The sequence below is a fragment of the Kogia breviceps genome, chromosome 18, assembly GCF_026419965.1.
Source record: "Kogia breviceps isolate mKogBre1 chromosome 18, mKogBre1 haplotype 1, whole genome shotgun sequence".
Taxonomy (NCBI): Eukaryota; Metazoa; Chordata; class Mammalia; order Artiodactyla; family Physeteridae; genus Kogia; species Kogia breviceps.
This window is the reverse complement of record NC_081327.1, coordinates 39,700,962-39,721,930: the sequence shown is the minus strand read 5'-3', so window position 1 is coordinate 39,721,930 and position 20,969 is coordinate 39,700,962. Positions and strand designations below refer to the sequence as shown.

Below are 20,969 nucleotides of genomic sequence, written 5' to 3'. Positions count from 1 at the left end.
CCTCCCCATTCTCTATCCAGGAAGCCCTGGGGCGGGGAGTTGGCAGTTTCCATCTCCCTCACCACCTGCCCTCTTGCCCCCGGCTCACACCCCAGAACCCCCAGACACATGGACACAGGACACACATCCATCCGAGAGATGTTTAATGTATCTTAGGTTCAAAGTACAAAATACAGGGCAGGCGCTAACCCCAGGAAAGTCACCTGCCACCCAGTCAGCCCCTTACCACTGCAGCCAGGCATCCCAGCCCCAGAGCAGTGGAGCAGTGGCCCTGGGATACCTGGCTCCTTTCCTGTTTGAGGAATAAAAAGGTGACAATGTGGGTGGGAGCCCAGAGGCCATCATCTCCCCTCCTCATAAAACCCAGACCCAAGGATCTGAGAGGTCCAAACTTGGACACAGAGCAGCAGATCCCCCAGAGTAACCCTGGCTAAGAAGCAGCCCTGTTGTGAAACCTGGCCCAGCCCTGTGGCCTTAGTCCTGGAAAAGGAGGAACTATTGCCCCAGTGACTGGCAGCAAAGGGAAGGAGATAAAGCAAGGAGTGGAGACAGATTCCCACTGCCCTGAACAAATCGATTATGGGTAGCTGACCCAAAAGGGCAGCAAAGCCCGCTGCACCTCCCACCCCATACCCTCTGAGGACAAGCCCCTCGCGGAGGCTTCTGCCAGGGCACTGTCCTTGCGCTGGTGCTAGGGACGAGACGGAGGGCAGGAAAGGCCATTGTCAGCTGAGGAATGATGCCCTTGCTTTGGGGGCAAGAACATCTGCATAGAGTCACCCCATGAGGACCCTCTGGGGAAGGGGCATCAATTACCCACATCTCTGGGCCTTGCCCCTAGAAGCTCTGGACTGGGTCTCGAGCCAGGATAAGGGCCTTACTGAAAGGGAAAGTGGCAGGAGTTAGAAGCAGGGAGGGTGGTGAAAAAGGTCCCTGTGAGGACCAGCCCAGGAGACCCTTCTGACCTGTCCCAAGGGAGCCCAGTTGCTACTTCAGTCCAGGCCCCTCTAACCCGATGTCAGGTTGAGTGGGCTCCTCTGCCCATTGTGCAGGGAAGGTTTCCACAGGGGCTCTGGCCCCCTGCTCCTCCTCGAGTCCCTGGGCTACAGCCGGCCACCTCTGTTGAACTGGATGCACCAGTGGGAGTTGGCGGTGCCTGGGCTGAGATGAGTGTGGTCCTCGTGTCCCATGAGGGGCTGCAGCTCCTGCTGCTGGGGGATATCAGCGCTGCTCTCGCTGTGAGAGCGGCCAGCCTTGGCCAGGCTTGGGGGAAAGGCAAAGCTAGGGCGTAGATCAGAAGGCAGGTTGAGAGGGGCCTGGGGCTCTTCAGTGACCAGTGAGCGGGGAGGCAGGCGGGTCATAGCTGGGGCCTGGGTACAGGGCGGGGATGCCAGGCTCTCCAGGGACGAGATGCTCTGGTTCCAGCCTGTCTGCATGTCCACGGGCACAATCTTGGTGGTCTCTGAGGACACGTAGACTGCCAGGTCCCCCTGCCCACTCTTCCAGGGCAGCTCCTTCTCTGCACAGGTTGGGGAGGGGGGTATGATGCGTGGGCTTGGGCACACCTCAAGGCTCCCTGGGGACAGAGTACACATGCACTCATTACCAATCCAGTGGAATCTTTCTCAAGTATAAGCATACTTTCAATAAATAAGTTCATTCCACAGTTGCCACATAGCATCCATATGTGCGATTATTTGATGCATGCCTTGCCGAGTGGAAGCGGCACAGCTGGTTTTGCTCCCCACAGCATGCCCAGCGCCTAGCACAGGGCTGGGCACATAGCAGTTGCTCACAAATACCTATTGAACAAATGAAAATAACTAAAGCAAGAGAAAGTGGGATCAAGGCAAGAAAAAACCCATCTACGATCAGCCCTCACCCAACTTGCAGTGCTAGTCTTAAACTACATCCTGCCAAGCCCCATCCCAGGGTGGGACAGCAGCAGGGTGAGGAAGATCTTGAGGCTTGGCCACTGGGCTCCTTGCCTGAGTTCCCACCACAGCCCTTTGGTGGGACAGAGTCCAGGAGTGTGAGCTCATGCGAACCTAACAACAGGCTAAAGCTGTGCCGGCGAGGGGGATGCCAGAGCACGGGACCTGAGAATCGCAGAACTGCTGGCAGCCAGCATGGAAGGCCTGGCCGCTGCATTACAGGAAGTCTGAGGTTCTGAAAGAGGAATCCTGGGAAAGAGCAGCCCTCTGGCCACCTACCACCCCTTGTTCTCCAAAGTCAAGCTCAATGCCTTGCATATAATAGGTGCTCAGTATGTGTCTGCTCATTGATAAAGTCCTGAGCACTCCAAAAATCTTGACTGAGTATGTTACGAAATGTATTAATTCTGTGATTGAAAGTAAAACTACCTCTCTTGAAAGACCTGGGATGCTGGATTGAATTTTTTTTTTCTTTTTTGGATTGAATTTTAACAACAACAAAAATTAAACAAAAAACTTCAGTGTTCACCTTTAGAGGATGCTGGAGAACTAATTGTTCATATGAAAACTGATAAATAAAATGAAAAATTCAAGCATGTATCCATTCTTCCCTATATGAACTCTACCTCAAAGTAACTAAGTAATTGATGAAGGGAAGTTTTTTTGTTTTTTGGTTTTTGGTTTTTTTTGCGGTACACGGTCCTCTCACTGTGGTGGCCTCTCCCTTTGCGGAGCCCAGGCTCCGGACGCGCAGGCTCAGCGGCCATGGCTCACGGGCCCAGCCGCTCCGCGGCATGTGGGATCTTCCTGGACCAGGGCACGAACCCGTGTCCCCTGCATCGGCAGGCGGATTCTCAACCACTGCGCCACCAGGGAAGCCCTGGGAAGTTTTTTTATAGAAGAATTACTGTTAATCAATGCAGGTGAAAAAAGAGACATAGAATATCACCATTGTGCAACCCCTAATGAAATGTTGGATCTGGAAGTGATCACCAATGGCTGCCAAGACCGTCTGATGAAAAGTTGACAGGGAACTTGATAATGGATGGATCAAGCCAACAACAGCTAAAACCTGTTATCAATGTTAACCTCACAAAAAGAGAGACAACCAGATGGTATATGCTTCCTGGTGTGGTGAATGCAATAGGAGGTACAACATCACCACCTATGAAGTATGCTTACCAAATCTGATCTGGATTTAATTATTGGTTTAGAGGAAATATAAGGGTCAGTGAAACATATTAAATGATGCTTTGGGGATGCAATCAGCAAAATCCAGACAAGGAAAGACTGTGGGACAAATAACCAAGTTATTTCATTAAATCCAGTGCAAGAAAAAAAGGTTATTGGTGGGGGGAACCTATAAATCAGGGTTTTTCAAACTTGACATTATTGACAGGTTGAAAGAGATACTTTGTTGTAGGGGGGCTGTCCTGTGCATTGTAGGATGTTTACCAGCATCCCTGGCCTCTACCCACTCATTGCAGAGGTACCCCTCCAGCTGTGACAACCCAAGATGTCTCCAGACAATCCCCTAGAGGGCAAAATCACTCCACCACTACCCTCTTAAGAATCACTGCTGTAGATTAAAAGAGACTTATCAACCAAATTTCATGGGTGGGTCTTGTCTGGATTTTTATTTGAACAAACCTACCGTAAAATATTAAGACAATCAGGGAAACTTGAACACTGACTGGATATCTGATAACAAAGATTTTGGATATGATAATGGTATTGTGGTTCTATTTTTAAGAAGAATCCTTATCTTTTAGAGATACATGCTGAAGTATTTTTTGATAAAGTGATAATGATATTTGAGATTTGCTTCAAAAGAATCCAGTGAAGAGAGGGGCATAGTGAGGGTATAGATGAAATAAGATTGGTTAGGAGTAGATAATTATTGAAGCTGGCTGGTGGATAGATGGGAAGTTTATTTTACTATTCTGTCTATTGTATATTTTGAAATTTTCTATAATATGTTTTTTAAAAGACACCTAGGGTGCTTGAGCCAACTCAGGCTCCTCTCTCAGGTCAGGCTGCCACCCTCACCGCGTCTGTACCTGAGGGCTGGTGTGCTGAGCACGGGTCACAGCGGAGCCTAGTGTTAGGTTTGCTTGTCACCTCGTGTTTCTCGCCAGAGAGCAAAGGGAGGCGGCACGGCAGTAAAAAGGCTTTGGGCTTTGAATCAGGTGGGTCAGGTTCAAATTCTGGTTCTGCTGGGTCTGGACAAGTCCCAAATTCCTTTGAGCTCAGTTTCCCCATCTTGGTTGTTGTGAGGATTCAATCAGATATGTATGTCAGGTGTCTGACATAAAGGAGATGCTCGGTAAATGCTGGTTGATGAATAAATGAGCGAATAGGAAGAGGGATTGTCTGGAGTAGAGGCCATCAGTGAAGGGGGAGGAAACCAGCTGCACAGCTCCAGAGGGAGGTAGGCGGGAGGAAGCCATTACCTGAAACTTTGCCCTCTTGGAGAACCTCACTGGTAGCCCGAGCCACAAAGATGATCCCTTCATCGTCCTCCTTCTCTGTCTCCGAACTGTCGCTGTCCTCTTCCTCCTCAGACTCTACGGTTAATATCACAGCAGCTGGAGAGGGACAAGAGCCGAGTGGGGTTGGCCACCAGCAGCTGCCTCTTGGTACTGCACAACCCCAAGCCAGACCCCCTGTCCACCCAGGTAGAGCCCACAGTTGGCAGGGACACCTGCTTTGTCCCGTGGCTGTTTCAGCACTGGCCTACGGAGTGGGTGTTTGAGAGGAAGGGAGGTGGGGCTGCAGAGCTGAAGGAGGCAACAGGGAAAGCCAAGTCCTCAGAGGAAGCCATAAGGAAAGTCACACCTTCCAGCTCCCCCATCATCTCTCAGCCCCAGATCCCATCGTCAACTGGAAGCATAAACATCTGGAGGGCTGGAAGGCCCATCAGTGTGCAGCTCATCCAAACTCCTAGTTTTACAGACAGGGACACCAGGGTTCACCCATCCTTCAAGGCCTAGACCAAGCTCCCCCTTTATGACACCTTCTCCAAGTCCTCAAGGCCTATAACTTGTAGTTAGCTATCTGATGTCACAGATGTCTAATAACTGCTTAGAAATGTTCAGCTTTGAAATCAAGTGTGCCCATCTAGTCCCTGAGGGGAAGAGCCGCAGTTTATGGTATTGAATGCCATACAGAGGAGGTCCTTCAAGGTTCTGGCTGATGGGCCCCTGCCCTTTCCCTCCCTATCCCATCCTCAACTCCACCACACTCCCTGCTTGCCTGTGTCCTGGAAGCCCAGGTCTCGAGGAGGTTTCCCATTTGTAGCCTCCGTGTTAGCCATGCCATCCTTCTAAGGACCAAAAAAAACAAAAACAAAAAACCCTAAGCCTCTGGCCCTGGCTCCAAACCCCAACCCTGTTGTCTGGTGGGGTCAACAGGAGGACAGGTCTTCCTGATGCAGCAGGGAAGGGAATCTGTCAATCCCAATGGTTCTACCATCCCTTGACCGCCCCCCCTCCTGCCGCCGGCAAGTGTTGTGGAGTCCGACGTGCCCCAGCAAGGACACTCAGGACGTCAGCCTTGGCTGAATAAGGAGCTTATGGAGTCCCCCCAACAAGGAATCCGCCTTTCTCCTGCCCATTTCACCTCTGGTAGGTAGTCCTGCTGCCTCCCAGCAGGTGACCACATGGACAAGAGGCTGATCTCCTTCTGAAGCCCTTGCCTTCCCCTTCTGGGGCTCCAGGAAGATGCAAAAGGGAACCCAAGCTGCTGCAGCCCCCAAGTTCCTGAGGATTATCCATCTAGGGGGTCCCTCTAGGCTGGATTCCAATACTTGGGAGCTCAAAACTGCATGCCATCAGCCTGCAGCTGCAAACAGGAGTCCCAGGGAAAGCACATGCCTTCTTGCGGCTGGCCTTGCGGAGTCGTGGCTTGCTCTTGGTGAAGCAGATGTTGTGCTTGGTGGACTTAAAGGACTCCAGCCGCCGCTTCATGTTCTGCTGGAAGACCTCCTTGTCCTGGCGCTCCTGCGCATCCTCAGAGATGAAGTGGCGGCTGCAGCTGGCTTTGTACTGACAATGACAGCCCCACCCTGCCATGAGGCCGGGTGTCCTGGCCTCCCACAGGGACCCCAGGCCACAGCCCCATGTTCACCATAGCTCCTGCCGGCCCACTGTTGCCAGAACTAGCCATGGATTGAAAAAACAAAACAAAACAAAAAATACAGTAGGGACCCAGCCAAACTCTATACTCTCTATATGCTCAGTTCACTGGGAAAAAACTTTCCTTTATTCCACAACCTGTTCCCTCAAATTTGGCTTTCCGTATTCCCTACTGCCCTCTCCCAGTTCTCTCCGATCTGAAGTGACAAGATGCAGGGGACCCTGTGTCTTGTCCCTCAGGGCTACTGTGAGGCCAAGGGGGGCATTTCCTTCTTTGCACCTCTGTTTATCTGAGCCTGGCCCACATGCCTGGCCCATTTGCCTCCTTTTAACTACACAGGACTCTGTGTCCAGCTGAATCTCTCCAGCTAGCCAGTTCTACAGCCACCACCATGACTCCTCAGGCTGCACTTTGAACTTCCATGACTATCTCTCGATACCTTTGACCCTCTCAGTCCAATACCTGAATTGGTGTCCAATTCAGGACCACCCCCATCTCTCCTCTTTTCAACTCTTTCTCATAAAAACCAAGCCCACTACACACTCAGACTGTCTCCACCTCTGCCCTTGACTGCTGAGATGCCTTTTCATTACCTAATGGTAACCCCACAAAGTACTGCCTGCATGTTCCCAATCATTTGTCCTGCCTCACATCCCCAGTCTGGTCACTTTCCTTTGCCTCATATTTTCTGCTTCCCTGAGCTGGATCTAAGAGCCCCCTTTAAGTCTCCTCCCAGCTGCCCTCTTCTACACAGTCACACAGAGGTGCCCCTCTCACCTGGGCGTGCAGGGGCCCAGCTCCTTCACAGGGCTCCTCACTCCCCAACCCAGGCCTCTGCTTTGCTTAGCTCACTCCCTGCTTCCAGCAGTTCCCTGCACTGCTCCCTCCTCCCTCCCGGTCCTCCACTCTCCTGCATCTTCAATCCTTCCCTGGACACTGGCCCCCCTCCCTCTGCTTTTAAGCATGCTCCTGCCCTTACCTCCTTGAAAAAGGCCTTTCCATTGATACCATTGCCTTGCTTTTGCTGCCAGACTTTTACACTTACATTCTGACACTTCCCTAGTACCCATTAATTCCTCGACTATCAGAAATACAGCTCCGTGTACATGTATAGCTGATTCACTTTGTTATAAAGTGGAAACTAACACACCATTATAAAGTAATTATACTCCAATAAAGATGTTTTTTAAAAAACAAAAAAAAAAGAAATGCAAACTAGAAAAAAAAAATAACAGCTCCAGGGGGGTTTGACTGATTGCAACTTCAGTGTGCTGCTTTCTCCCTGGTCAGCAGTGCCATGGCCTCTGGTTAGGCAACATCTGTGCAATGTCCAGCCCTCCTTCTGCCCCAGGCCTTCGAGACACCATCTGCTACTGCCCCTCCAAGGTCTCCTTCTCTCTCCTCCGCTGGCTCCCCTTCCTTTTCTTACATGTGCATTCCTCAGTGTTGTCCTTGGCCCCCCCTCTCTCCCCTCTAAATGCCCTCCCCAGTGAAAGTGTTCACTCTCAGCGCCAACTAGCCCAGGGATACATCTGTGTTTCCCAGACATCAGCCATCAGACCAGCTACATTTGAGTCCCCTCAGGGGACTTATTAAGAGCAGATTCCTCATCCCATTGCACACTACAGGATCAGACTCTCCAGGAGGTGAAGCCAGGAATATGTATTCTAGCAAGCTCCCTGGGAGATTCTGATGTAGCCAGGCCAGGAAACCTCTGATATAGATTGCTTCCAAATCTTTATCTCCAGCCCATATCTCTCTCCTAAACTACAATCTTATGTTTCTAACTGCATACTAGACACTTCTGTCTCTCTCTAATAATATTTCTGTGAAGAACATGAGGAATTATGGATTGTGTTCTGGCATAACTAAGTGGATTTAGAACTGGTTGAGTAACCATACCCCAAAAATTCTTGATCAAGGTCAGTCTGGAGGAAAGTCTGTAGTAGCATGCCACAGGGCTCTGTCCTCAGCTGTATCCTGTGCAACATTTGTATGTTGATTTTGATGAATACAGAGTTAACAGGCTTAGCCAATTTTCATATGATGTGAATCTGAGGAGATATTTGGTGGCAGACATGGGATCCAAACAGTGGAATGATGGGCTAAATCAAATAAGATGACATTTAACAGGGATAAGCACAATCTTAATCCAGTTATTTTTAATTGACCTCACAAGAACTGGTTGGACTGAACCATTGACCAATCTTACACACACACATCCACAGACAGTCGGTCATTATGTGCTTCCTGATGTAATACAATAAGAAATACATAGCACACCTATCGAATGTTCCTGAATACAACCAGGCCTCCAGATTTAACTACCAAGAAGTACAGTATGTAGAGGAACATGTTAAACACCACCACTGGAATACAATCAGCAAAATCTGTAAAATGGAACATTCTCTGAGATAATGTATCCAGTCTCTTCAGTAAGTAAATAATGAGAAAAAAAGGAAGACAAAACTATCACAGATTTTTTAAAAATAAAGAGACATGTTTACTAAATGCAAACTGTGGACTTTATTTGGATCCTGACTTGAACAAACCAGCTGGAAAAAGGTATTTATTGACCACTGGCTGGATATTTGAGGTGAGAAGGAATCACTGTTATTTGTTGTAAGTGATAAGCGTACTATGGCTTTTTAAAAAAAGAATTCTTGCCACCTAGAGATACATATGGAAATATTTAGAGATGATATGATGTCTGGAGTTTGCTTTAAGATAATAAAGTGTAGATGGGGCGTCAGGGGGACAGAATGTAACAGAATTGACCATGCATTGAAAATTATTGGAGGTGAGTGGTGGTTAAATGGGTCATTCTCTCTAGTTTTGTGAATGACAGAAATTTTCCATAAGAAAAAAGTAAACAAAACCAAAAAACAAACAAAAAACCCCACAGGTTGGATGCGACAGGGTTTAATAGTCATTAACTGAGGAAGACATGGTGGGTTGCCTGACTGTAAGAACAATATGGGGCCTCAGGGTGGTGAGCCAAACAAAGCTGGAGGGATTCTGGGCTGTGGGAAGAGAATGGCAAGTTCCAGAACTAGAAAAGTGAAAGAGCCCCTGTGCCAAACCCAGGCCACAGCAGTGAAAGCCCAGAATCCTAACCACTAGTCTACCAGAGAACTCCAAGGGGCCTCATTTCTAATGACTAAAGAAGACACACCAAGGACAGGAGCTGCTGGCCTAAGGGCAAGGAGGCCTGTGTGGAAGGAAGCTGTTTTGAAACCTTTGCAGATTTACTCTGCAGAGCTGCAGAGAGTCAAATCAGGACCAGTGGGAGAAAATTAAAGGAAACCAATCTGTCTCAGCGGTAGAAACAGCCTTGACTGTTAAAGCTGCCAGGAATGGTAACAGCTCGCTTCTCATTTCAAAAAAGTTCAAGGTAATGGCTTGCTGCCCCCTAGTGGGGTTGCAACAGATTCCTTCCTGTATGGGTTGGGCCTTTCCGACCCCAAAGCTTCATGAGCTGCACTGGACTAACTCACATTACCTAAAACAGATGTCTGCCTCCCCCAGGTTAAGGTGGTCCTGCAGGCGGCTTCCTCAGCACTCCTGCTTCTGTCTGTGACCCCATCAAGCCCTCTGTATCTCCTGCTCTCCCCTTCCTGGCTGATCACACAGTTCTTTGTGCTCCTCTCCCTTCCAACCACCCAAGTCTAATCCGCAGTGGTTCACTCCAGCTTCCCAACGGGCTCTCCCAGCCTCTCAACTCACCCCCTCCAGTTTGATCTGCCCTCTGCTACCAGAGGAGACATTCTTAAACAGAATGTCTTAAGAAGACATTCTTAAGTTCTTGTAACAGGCCAACCTTTCTCAAAAGAAAAAAAAAAAACCCTAAAACTAAAGGTTATAACCAACAAGATGAAGCCCACACTGTTCAACTGGGCATCTACAGCTCTCCACAAGCTGGTGCCAGCTGCCTCTTGAGCCTTCCATCGTGGCCTCCCCAGACAATGCTCCCCCTCAGAACTCTGCCCTGCCTGCTCTCACCCTGTAGCGAGGTTTGTAAAGGCCTCCACAGAGCAGGTGGTGCATCACAGCATCCTCACGGTCCCGGCCGCTGCGTACTGTGTCAATCACCTGCAGATCCAGACATGCTCCACTGCCACTCTCCCTCCTGCAGGAGGGAGGAGACATGTGTGCTAGGGATGGGCCAGGAGGCACAGGCCAGGGGAAGGGCAGAGACAAAGGTGCTCACAAATCTTCCCCAGAAGGGATTCAGAGAGAGGGCACAATAGAGAGGAGCTTGAGGAAGGGGAAGGGGGCTCAAGGACTTACAGCAGGTTGGTGACAGAGGTCTCTGCCACAGAATTGCGGCTGGGCATAGAGGGCAGAGTGAGCCCGGTGGAGGACAAGACGTGGCCTCCCTGCAGGGGCCAAGTCAGAGGTCAAAATGGCAATCAGATGAAAGGTGGCCCAGACAATCAGAGGGTAATAAAAAGAATAACAATGGTTAACACACTTTGCTCTTTTGAAGTTCCAGGGACTGTGCTAGGCACTTTTTATACTGAATCTACAAAACTCTGACAGAGGTACTCTTATTCACACTTTCTTACAGTTGAAACTGAGGCTCCGAGAGGATAAGTGACTTACCCAAGGTCACAAGCGTGAGATGATAAGACCTGAACCACATCTGCTGACTCCAGAGTCCAGCTGTTTCCCACCTTTCTGTACTGCCTGCTAGACCCTACATGTCAGCATCAGGCCCGGCTCGTTCCTGTAGCTGCCACTTCACAAGACTATGGAGTCTGCTGGGAATTCCCAACTCCCTGCTCAGGGCCTGCCTGCTTGTCACCGCTTCCTGCCTTGCCCTGCTGGCCACCTGCCCACCCACCATTGTCTGCTGGCCCACCTGGTCCACGAAGCTGATGGCATCCCGGATGTTGAGTCTGTAGTACACATCCCAAATCTGGTCCCGGATGCGGTAGGCTGACCGCCGCATCAACAGCTGACTCAGGTACTTCTTATCAAACTGCTCCCACCTACAGAGGATGCCAGGCCCGGTCCTGAGTGCCATCCCCAAGGCCTGGGCGGCTGGCCCTTCCTCAGACAGGGCAGGGGCACCGCCAGCGCTGGGCCTATGTCTCTTGGTGTGGGCCTCAGTCAGGGAGAAGCTCGAAGCTGGTCCCTGCCCTTAGGGAACTGACAGTATTGTAGGAAAGCCTGACATTAATGAAGTTATTACATATAACTGTAAAATTACAACCATGGTAAGAACTATAAAGGATAATTATAGAGTATGATAGGGATTTGTCCTAGTCAAGGAGGCCAGGGAATCCTCCGTTAGGACTTGATGCCTGTGGTAAGATCTGAAGGATGAATAGAGGTTAAGTAGATGAGAGGGAGGCAAAGCAATGTTCTAGTAGAAAGAACAACATGTGCACAGGTCCCAGTGACCAGGGCCGGGGGAGCATGGTGGGTTCTGAGTTTCTAAAACAGGGTTCATTTCATTGGCAGACAGATAGTCAAAGACACAGCTGAGCACAATGCGGCTGGTGTCTGGAGGTGCCAGACCATGCAGGGCAGAGCTGCGCAGGCCTCACTGGGGAGCCTTGTCTTATCCTGAGAGTACTGGGACACCAGTACTGCCAGTACTGCCCGAAGGGCTTCAGGAAGAAGTTGGCCAGCCTGAGCCTGACTGTGTCCCTCCTCAGAAGTGTGCACATCCCCCACGCTGCCCTGGCTGGTGAGGCTGCCGCTGCTGAAGGAGCCTCGGGGCAGCTCCCTCACCTGTCCCTCCAGTAGTGATAGCCATGGTGCCCCACAACGTCCTCCACTGCAGCCAGAATGTGGTCAAAAGTCTAGAAGGGGGGTGGGTAGGGGGACCGGATCAGGACTCTGCTCAAAATAGGAGAAGGGAGGGAGGGACAGGTGGAGGGATGGGGTTCTGGTACCCACGTGCTCATGCAGCTCCTGGTTCAGGGTAGGTTTGTGATGCTCACTCCTCTTCACCTTCAGCCACTTGACCAGTGGCTTGATGGTCAGGCCCTACGGACAGGCAGCCAGTGAGCCCTGCCCTGTCCAGTTCCCTGCTGCCTTTCCCTCCCCATAGTTAGGCTTCAGCTTCTGTATCCCCACCTCACTGCACTCAAGGTCTGGGAAGTCAGGCCCCCCTGCCTCCCACAAGAGGAAGAGGAGCCCCTCTCCCATAGGCTCCAAGCCTCCCCCAGGGCCTGCCAGACCCTCTCCCCATCCAGCCTCGTGGGCGCTCCCACCTGCACGATGACTGTGAAGAAGACCACCACAATAGTGGTGGCTACAAAGTAGTCCTTGGCAGGGATCTTGGTCCTGTCCAGGAGGATGACGAGAGCGAAGGCCACAGCCCCCCGCAGGCCCCCATAGGACATCACCACCTGGTCAATCTTGTCCAGAGGGACCAGCCGGAACTGATTCAGCACCCACGTCTGCAGGACTACGCCTACAGCAGGAGGGAGGCCAGTGGGAGCAGGGTGTTGGAGGGCACTGGGCATGGATGGCACCGAGTATCTGGGCTAAGGTCTGACAGGGGCTGGGAGGGGTGAGCAATAAGGGGAGGCTTAGAAATTGTTGACAAGGATGTGGACTCAGACTGGGAGATGAGCTGGGAGGGTGGGCAGGAAGGAGGGTGGGAAAGCAGAGGGTGCCGGCAATACCGAGGGCTCGGAAGAACAGGATGAAGAAGAGGGTGCCCAGCACCAGCCCAGAGTCCCAGGCCCACTTGGAAGAGTCCACGGCCGAGATGCCAAGCAGCATGAAGATGATGGTCTCAGCGCAGCTGGCTAGAGTCTTCATTGTGTACTTGACAGCTGTGCGGGACTTATGGGAGATGTTGGCCTCCACGTACTTCTTACAGCCCAGGCCACACATAGTCACCCTGGGAGAGGAATGGAGAGTCAGGGCGAGTGAGGAGGGGCCACAGGAAGCACAGCCTTTGGGGTTTGAGCATGCACAGGAGAGGGTGTTGCCCATCACAGGATGTCAGATTCTCAGAGTCGAAGCCCAGGGAGGCATGGAGACCATCCAAGCATAGGTAGTGGTGGTCCTGGGATAAAGGGGTCCGAATCTCCAGGCTTCCCTCTCGGTGCCTTCTGGAGGGGGAAGGTGGGAGAAACATCCTCTGACTAGCGCACTGCCTGAGGCACCTTATAGAGTTCTGTGGCCACCAGAGCCAGTAGCACCAGGCCTCAAAGTCCACTTCCAGCTCAGCCTACACCCCAGAGAGCACTTTAAGCAGAGGAAGTTTGGGTTCTGGGGTGCCCGGGACAGCCCTAGAGGCAGGTCCTGGAATGTTACCTGAGGCTTAGTATCTCCCCAGGGGAGTCTGAAGCTCCCACTCCCACAAGGGCTCAGGGAGACCTATGGACTCCTCCGGGTCCTGCTTCTGTCCATGTGAGGGGCGACCATCTCCAGTGCCCCCTCCCAGCTGCCTGCCTGCAGGGCCCCCAGGACTCACGCAAGAATGGCGGAGAGCGAGGCCATTTCAGCAGTAAGGTAGGCTGCGTAGGCGAGGAGGAAGACCAGCAGAGGCTCGATGATGCGGACCCGCTTGGTGAAGCGTGTGGTCAGGGCCAGGAGGAAGGCAAAGACTAAGCCCACGGCTGCCCCGCCCAGACTGACCACAAACAAGGAGGCTGGGGGAGGAGTGGGTTGTCAGCATGACCCCTGGCCCGGACCCCGCCAGGGCCGACAGACTGCTGCCTGGCAGGGAATGGAGGATGATGCCCACTGTGCTCCCCAGGGGTCAGGGTCCCAGAGCTGGGATTCCAGGAAAGGCCCTCCTTCTCAGGTTCGCAGAGCCCTATTTCTCCATACAGGAGGGAAGGGAATGAGGAACCCGAGCAGCGTCCTCTGTCCTGACACGGTGGGGGGCAGGGGCTCAGCAACCCAGGGGAGGCAGACCTCCAGTGCCCGCCAAGGGGGAGGAAATACTGACCGACTCCCTTCAGGTAGTCAGTGGCCTGCACGTTGGCAGAGCCCATCTCCACAAAAGAGTTGCAGACCTTGTACAGCACCTAAGCGAGAAGAGGAGCATCAGGAGCGACGGGGGAAGGCAGCAATTTGGACTGCTTGGACATGGGGAGAGCAGAGACCATATTTCTTCCCCAGGGGGCCCGGGGAAGAGTCGAGCCTGGTCAGAGCATGGCAGCCTGGGGTCAAGGAACGGCAGCACTCTCACCACAGTAACTGCGTCATTGAGCAGGGACTCGCCGAAGACGATGATAAAGAGGGTCTCGTTGACGTGCACCTCCTCAAAGACAGCCAGCACAGCCACGGGGTCCACTGCTGAGATGAGGCTCCCGAACAGCAGGAAGTCCAGCAAGCCAGCCTGCACTCTAGGGGCTTTCAAGGGACAGATGAGGGACAGCAAATGGTGAGGTACTGAATTGCCTACAGCAGTCCCTGTGACAAGCCCAGACTCCAGCCCCACGATTAAAACACGTATGCCCAGAGAGGACCTGGGATGGTGAAGAGAGCGTCGGCCTGCAGGTCAGGAGACCTTAGGTCTTGAGCCTAAGGCCTGCCTTTGCCACTTACCAGCTCTGTGATGTTGGCACTGTCATTGTCACATGACTTCTCATAAGCCATGCCTCCTCATATGCCTGCCTAACAGTACTGCTGCAAAAATCAACCCAGGAGATGGCTACGATAGCTCTATGTAACTTGGAAAGCTAAGGTGGCACTGACAATAAGAACTGCAGCAACAGTAATAATAACCACCAGCAGGTGGAAATTGGCTGCTGACTGGCTTTATTCGGGAGAAGAACGAAAAAGAGTGCTTTCTCCCACGCCGGTGGTTCTCAGCCTAAGGAATTCGACACAGTTCTCAGCAGGAGGGGGAGGGACTATCCATCCGTGAGTGCTGAATATAGTATGGAAAGCACCCACCACAGGTAGGACTTGAACATGCCATGTAATCTCTGTGAACCTCAGTTTCCACATGTATATATTGAGAATAATAATAGTGAGGACAATAAGAAACTCAAAAAGTTCCTTATTTAGCCAGTGCCTAATACATAGTAAGCAACCAATAGATATTACCTATTATTAGGATTACTGTTACTGTGGTCTGATGTCCTCCCTTCCCTTCCTGCCCCCAAATAGTTCACTGACCCATTAGGAAAACCAGGTTGGAGTCCCCAAGTGGAAATTGCAAACCTCCCCTTGCATCTGTGAAGAAGTCTGAATTATCAACATTCAGGGTTGAATGGATTTGGGGGCCAGGAAATGAAGAAGGGAGCAGGACAGGGCAGCCTGAAGGCAAAGAGCCTCAGTAAAACAGACCTCTCCTGCTAACTTTGGACCTGATATCAAACGAGTTTAAGGGCCTCTATTTCCTCATCCATTAAAGTGGGACAAATTATACCCCCAGCAAGGTTGCTATGAAGAGCCAGTGGGATGAGTAAAGAGAGAACACCCAGTGTAGTGTCTTGCATTCTGTGGATGTATAATATGTATTTATTAAAAATAATAATAGGGCTTCCCTGGTGGCACAGTGGTTGAGAGTCCACCTGCCGATGCAGGGGACACGGGTTCGTGCCCCGGTCTGGGAAGATCCCACATGCCACAGAGCGGCTGGGCCCGTGAGCCATGGCTGCTGAGCCTGAGCGTCCGGAGCCTGTGCTCCGCAAAGGGAGAGGCCACGACAGTGAGAGGCCTGCGTACCACACACACACACACAAAAAAAAAAATAATAATAATAATAAAAACAGAAAACCACCCTGATGTGACCTGGGCAGAGCCCTCACAGGAAAGGTGAGCTGTGCCTCAGGGGAGCGAGGCTGGCAAGTGGCAGTATGGTATCAGGGCAGGAGGCGGCAGAGTCCCAGCCTTGGCAGCCCACACACAGCTGGGAGCCAGGCCCCTACTCAGCTGTCATCTGCAGAAGCCCAGACTCATCTGGCAGGGACCTAAATGAAGGCTGAAGGCCCATCTGGAGCATTGCCTCACACTCCAGTTGAGAGGGACCTAAGATGGAGCTCTCAGGGCGTGGCTCTTGTCAACACAGGATCTTCAGAGCTGGAGGAGAAGGGAGTTGGGTGATGAGTCTGGCATAGCCTCCCGCTACCAGTCCAGGTGTTAAGGTCACTCACCCACAAGTCCAGCCTGCTGCAGGCCCCAGAGGGCAGCACCTGTCGTGAAGGCATTCCAGAGTGTGCCCACCACAGCGTAGGTGAGGATGGCGCCCAGGTTGTCAAAGAATAGCCGGCTAGGCATGAAATAGCCCGAGTCCAGCACAATAGGAGGCAACAGGAAGAGGAAGAAGGTGCCTGGCTCCAGCTGGTATTCAGCTTTCTTGGCCACAGCCAAGACAATGCCCCCCAGCACCAGTCCCAGCAAAATCAGCAGGCAGCTCTCAGGGACCAGAGACGTCACCTTCCGAGACAAGTGAAACACTACAATGCAAGAAGAGGGCAGGAGGTATCAGCTTATGGGATGCACACACACACACACACACACACACACACACACACACACACACACACACACACACACACACACACACACACACACAGTGGCCTATAACCTCCCAGTCTTAGAAGTTTATTCAAGGTTGGGACCCCTGACACTGGGACCAAGGAAGAAGAAAAATTCAGGACTGCTAGAATCTCCAGCCTCCAGGGCTTCAAATCCCCCACTGCAGCCAAAATTGTCTGTTTCTTGGTGCTTCTGTCATGGTAACCTAGACCTTTGCTTACTTTTTCCACTTCTGGAAATGCCCCCTCCTCTCTACTCTCATCCTCGAAGGACCTCACCTTTCTCTGATCTCCCTTATCCATTGCCATTATTTGAATCTCAGCAAATACTAGATATATTTTTATGCATAACACAGCTGTAAAAATCAGGACCTTTGGAGTCAGGCTGCCTGGGTTTAAAGCCTAGCTCTTCCATTTACTAGTTCTGTGACCTTGGAGCAAATAACTTCACCTCTTTGACTTTCAGTTTTCTCATCAGTAAAATAGGGATAAAAACAGTAATGATCTCATAGGATTGTTGTGAGGTTTAAGTAAGACAGTCTACTCAAAAGCACTTAGCCCAGTGGTTTACAGTAAGCACTCTATAAATGTTACCTATTATATTATTGTGCCCTGCCTCTTGAGCTAGACCATAATGCATATCATACCTCCTAGGAGCACTGTAGACCTCCTAGCCCAATGTGCTTTTCATTATATAGGCTCACTAAGGACTCAGTAGTTTAAAAAGCATTGTTTAGCAGTCAGAGATCCAGTTCTTCTTCTGGCTCCATCCCTTCCTAATTTTGTGATCTCAGGCAAATTAATTTACCTGAATTTCAATTTCTTCTCCTGTAATATGGGAAAAAATACCCCTCACACAGGGTGAGGATAAAATGATATAGTGTGAATTTTCCTAGCAGAATGTCAGACACATAATAGGATCTCAACAAATGTTAATTCAGTATGACTCTGGGAGAAAATATTAACAGATCTGTCCCTAGGAAAGAAGAGGAGGTTTTCTAGCACTATTGCCTCTCCTGTCTTTGCCTCCTAATATAAACTGTTTGGGCTTTCCCTTGGGACCTGAGACCAGATGAGCACCTCTCCCCAGACAATCCCTAGAGTGGTGGGTAGTGAGGGAAGCCTCTGTGTTACGCTGTGAGACCCAGTGCCAAGACAGTGCCCTTTGGAAGCTGTACCCAGAGAGCTTAGGACAGTGCCTGGCACATGGTGGGATCTACATAAATATTTGGTGAATAAAAGGGGAAAAAAAATCTCCTAGTAATGAAGCTGGGGGAAGGTATCTCTGAACATTCTACCCATCTCCCCTGCCCCCAGTCCCAAGGATTTTGTTTTGTTTTGTTTGATGAGAAAAAGGCTCTCTTCTACCTCCATAGGAGATGTCATCCAAGCTAGAAAAAGCACTATGATTTATGGGGGAAACTAGTCATTGCTGTAAACCCTAAATAAGACAGGAACTCTCCAACTGGCAGACTTCTCAGCAAACCCAATTCTTGGCTCCCAAATCTGAGGCTCCTCCCACCTGCTCTCATTGCTGCCAGGCCCTAAGGTGAGCTCAGCCATAGCTCTTCCCACACTCATCCCTACCTTTGGTCCCCCTTTCCTCTCCTTCAGGGACTTTATTCCATCCTTATCTCCAGAGCATGTATTAATCCCAGCAAAAACCCTTCACAAAAGCCTCTTCTCTGACAGCACTAGGCTCCCTGAGGGCATTTCAAGCCCCATTTTCCATTATTAATGGGCTGCCACAGAAGAGTGGAGAGTTCTTCTGTTCCTGCCCAGCCTCCACCCCCAGTTGTGTCCCTGGGGGCAGAAGGGGGCAAATCCTAGACTGTGTGATTCCTATATGAAGACTGTATTGGTGAGACTGGAGTACAGGCTGTGCTTGCATAGATGGGGAGTGAGTAGCAACGGCTCAGCTATAATTAGTCACCCCCACAGCAGAGCCTGAACAACCAGGGAGAGGGAGGAGGGTCTGTGGTGGGAGGAGGGACCACTGGCTGCTCAGAAGTGGGGAGGAAGGGGCAGAGGCAAGGAAAAGCAGCTCTATTCAGGGAAAGGAGTCTGAAGCACAACCTTTATTGTGCAGACTGAAGGAGACTGGATGTATGAAAGCATCTAGTGCAGGCAGTACAGAGTAAAGCCCCAATAAATGGAAGTTTCTTATATCCTGAGGTGGGAAGAAGGTAGACCTGAATTGGGGGGGTCACCTTTAGGGGAGCAGAGGGGGGACAGAGGAAAAGTGGCAGTTTAGTATCCCCAGAGAATGGACACTTGGCGGTGGCCTCCAGGGAAGGCTGCTTCCTCAGGACCAGGATGCCTGGGTTTGCAGGAGAACACAATCCCCTCAATGTCCCCACACGTCTTCACTGCTGACAGAAGCTTTTAGGAGGCTGGGGATTGGTGGAGGAGAGCCCAGACCAAAGAGCTTACTTCAAGGAGAAGAGAGGAAAGGGCAAAGGAGTCTAGGGATGGGGCTGCAGAGAGCTGGGGCAGCCCTTTGAGAAGGCAAATCCTCAGGGCTCCCACTCGAGGAGAAGGGAGATCCACAAGAGGAGGCGCAGAAACACTGTGAGAGCCTGGATTTGTAGAATAGGAAGCTAGGTCGGGGCACTCTGCAAGAAGCCGGCCGGGATCTGGGGACTAGGGGTTGGGGGCGGGTCCAATGACGGCCGCCGGCCCTGGCGCACGCACACACGCACTCACCGATTTTAGCCAGGCTGGCCACCAGGATCCAGAGGGCTACCAGGTAGGGCGCCTCCACCTCGTGCCACTGCCAGCGGAAGAGCGCCAACCCTGGGGGAGGCTCACCCGGCGACCCCGGCTCCTGGGTGGGCTCTTCGGTTGCTCCCGCCCCCGCCAGGGGCAGCCCGAGCAGCGGCAGTGCGGCGCGCAGCATCCTGCCGCCTGCCTAGCAGCCCTCCCGGCACCACACGGCCGCCGGCCCCGCGTCGCCGCCGCCGCCGCCTACCGGCCGCCCCCGCGTCACAGGCACGTGGGGCCCGCTCCCCCCAATCCCGGCTCCGATACCCCAAAGCCAGGTCCGGACTCCGAGACCCTGCCCCGGGCGTCCGTAGTGCGGACGCCTGCCCCTCCGCTCTAAACCAGTCCCGACTCTGGAAATTCCCCAGTGCAGCCCTTCCCCAAGTCCTGCAACCTACTCCTTCAAGCCCGCTCCCCCAAACTCCCCAAACCTCCCCCGACCCGGATTCAGAGCTGTGAGCGGCCACAGCCCTCCAGGGGCACCTCTGCATTCCACCAGCCGGTGGCGACGGTGGTGACGGCCAGCCGCTGGAGTGACCGGGGTCTGCCGGGGGGCGGGGTCCAGGCGGGAGGAGCGCGGCCCCGCCACCGAGAGTGCTGCCAGCGGCCAGCAGCCGGCCCCCGATACTGAGGCCGCGGGTTCCGGCGCTGCCCGGTGCAGACTGGAGGGGCCCCCTTCGGGTCCCCGCCCAGACCAGAGCTGCGCACGCGCACTGGGCCCTTTTTAGAAAGCCGTGAGGGACAACTGTCCCCATCGTCCCCAGAAATCCCAAGGCCCAGATTGGGCCCAGCTCATTCCAGGCTGAATAGGAGGCTGTTCCTCTTCGTTTACCAAACCGAGGGACAGCCGGCCTCCCTTTCCCTTAAACTACAGTGAACGCTTCTCACCTTTTCCCTGAGACAATGAAGGAAACGTATCTTCTTCCCTAAACTATGGAAACCCCAGTCTATCGATTCCCTTCAAACTAAGAGGGATCCACCATCCAACCTCTTCCCCAAACCTGAGGGGGCATTCGGCTTATCTCGCCCCAAACTGAAAAGGACCGTTTCCACTTTTCATTCAAGCTGAAGGGCAACCCATCCCCGTTCTTCCCCAAAATTGAGGGTAAAGTTCTACCTCGCCGCCAAACTGAGTCATCCCATCCTTTTCCCAAAATTAGGGGCACCCGTCCCTCTTTTTCCTCCAATTAAAGGTAAATGATCCCACCTCTTCCTTCGAATTGAGTGTAATCTATTTTCACTTCTTGCTCTAAACTGAAAGGGACCCATCTACCTGCTTTCTCCAAATGAGGGAAGCCCATCCGCTTCATCCCTCAGCTGAAGGAATCTGGACCTTCTCGCCCCTAAACTGAGGGGGACCTGGCGGGCCACGATCCGAAGAAACTTCCACCCCACCTTGCCCTAAAGAGAGCGCAGCCTCACCGCCCCCAAGCCCAAAGAAAGCCTCCCCGTGCTCCGCGCGCTCTCGAAGTGGGTGAGGGGCGCGCGAGCTCGGGTTTTCCCCCAGACTAGCCAGTGAACTAACAGGACCACGATCACGCCCTCTGAGTGGCTGGCTGCAGTCTCCGCCACAGGCAGCGGTTGCCCACCCCTAGCCTCCCGAGACTACTATTGGCTCCACCCCCTTCCTCCGCCCCGCCTCCTCCTGGCTCCGCCCCTCTCCCTCGGC

The 20,969-nt window shown here is 52.2% G+C and overlaps 2 protein-coding genes across 12 annotated transcripts in view; one reads left to right on the top strand and one right to left on the bottom strand.

Moving 5' to 3' along the window:
* Positions 1-11,307, top strand: part of KCTD19 (potassium channel tetramerization domain containing 19) — a 55,820-nt gene extending 44,513 nt beyond the window's left edge. For 3 of the 4 annotated variants that reach the window (XM_067019361.1, XM_067019358.1, XM_067019351.1), the window contains one exon: positions 10,642-11,307. In XM_067019361.1, the coding sequence (XP_066875462.1) occupies positions 10,642-10,671 (30 nt within the window). In that variant the 3' untranslated portion in view covers positions 10,672-11,307. Of the gene's footprint in view, positions 1-2,058; positions 2,301-10,641 lie in introns of those variants that run through there. The other variant, XM_067019359.1, reaches the window with a different exon arrangement.
* On the bottom strand, positions 127-19,996 carry SLC9A5 (solute carrier family 9 member A5). 8 transcript variants are annotated; one of them, XM_067019365.1, is made up of 16 exons: positions 19,784-19,996; positions 16,154-16,436; positions 14,239-14,402; positions 13,996-14,074; positions 13,516-13,693; positions 12,716-12,936; positions 12,299-12,501; positions 11,982-12,071; positions 11,814-11,884; positions 10,936-11,065; positions 10,362-10,450; positions 10,074-10,200; positions 5,810-5,980; positions 5,190-5,259; positions 4,388-4,522; positions 127-1,576 (listed from the first exon to the last, which is right to left on the bottom strand). In XM_067019365.1, exons 2-16 carry the CDS (start codon positions 16,275-16,277, stop codon positions 1,104-1,106), a joined length of 2,325 nt encoding a protein of 774 aa, XP_066875466.1. In that variant the 5' UTR covers positions 16,278-16,436; positions 19,784-19,996; the 3' UTR covers positions 127-1,103. The 8 variants fall into 8 exon arrangements, with proteins under 8 accessions (XP_066875466.1, XP_066875468.1, XP_058900438.1 ...); XM_067019367.1 differs by having other exon boundaries at positions 5,810-5,935; XM_059044455.2 differs by lacking the exon at positions 19,784-19,996 and adding an exon at positions 19,244-19,760 and having other exon boundaries at positions 16,154-16,456.
* Positions 19,997-20,969: the final 973 nt, after the last annotated feature.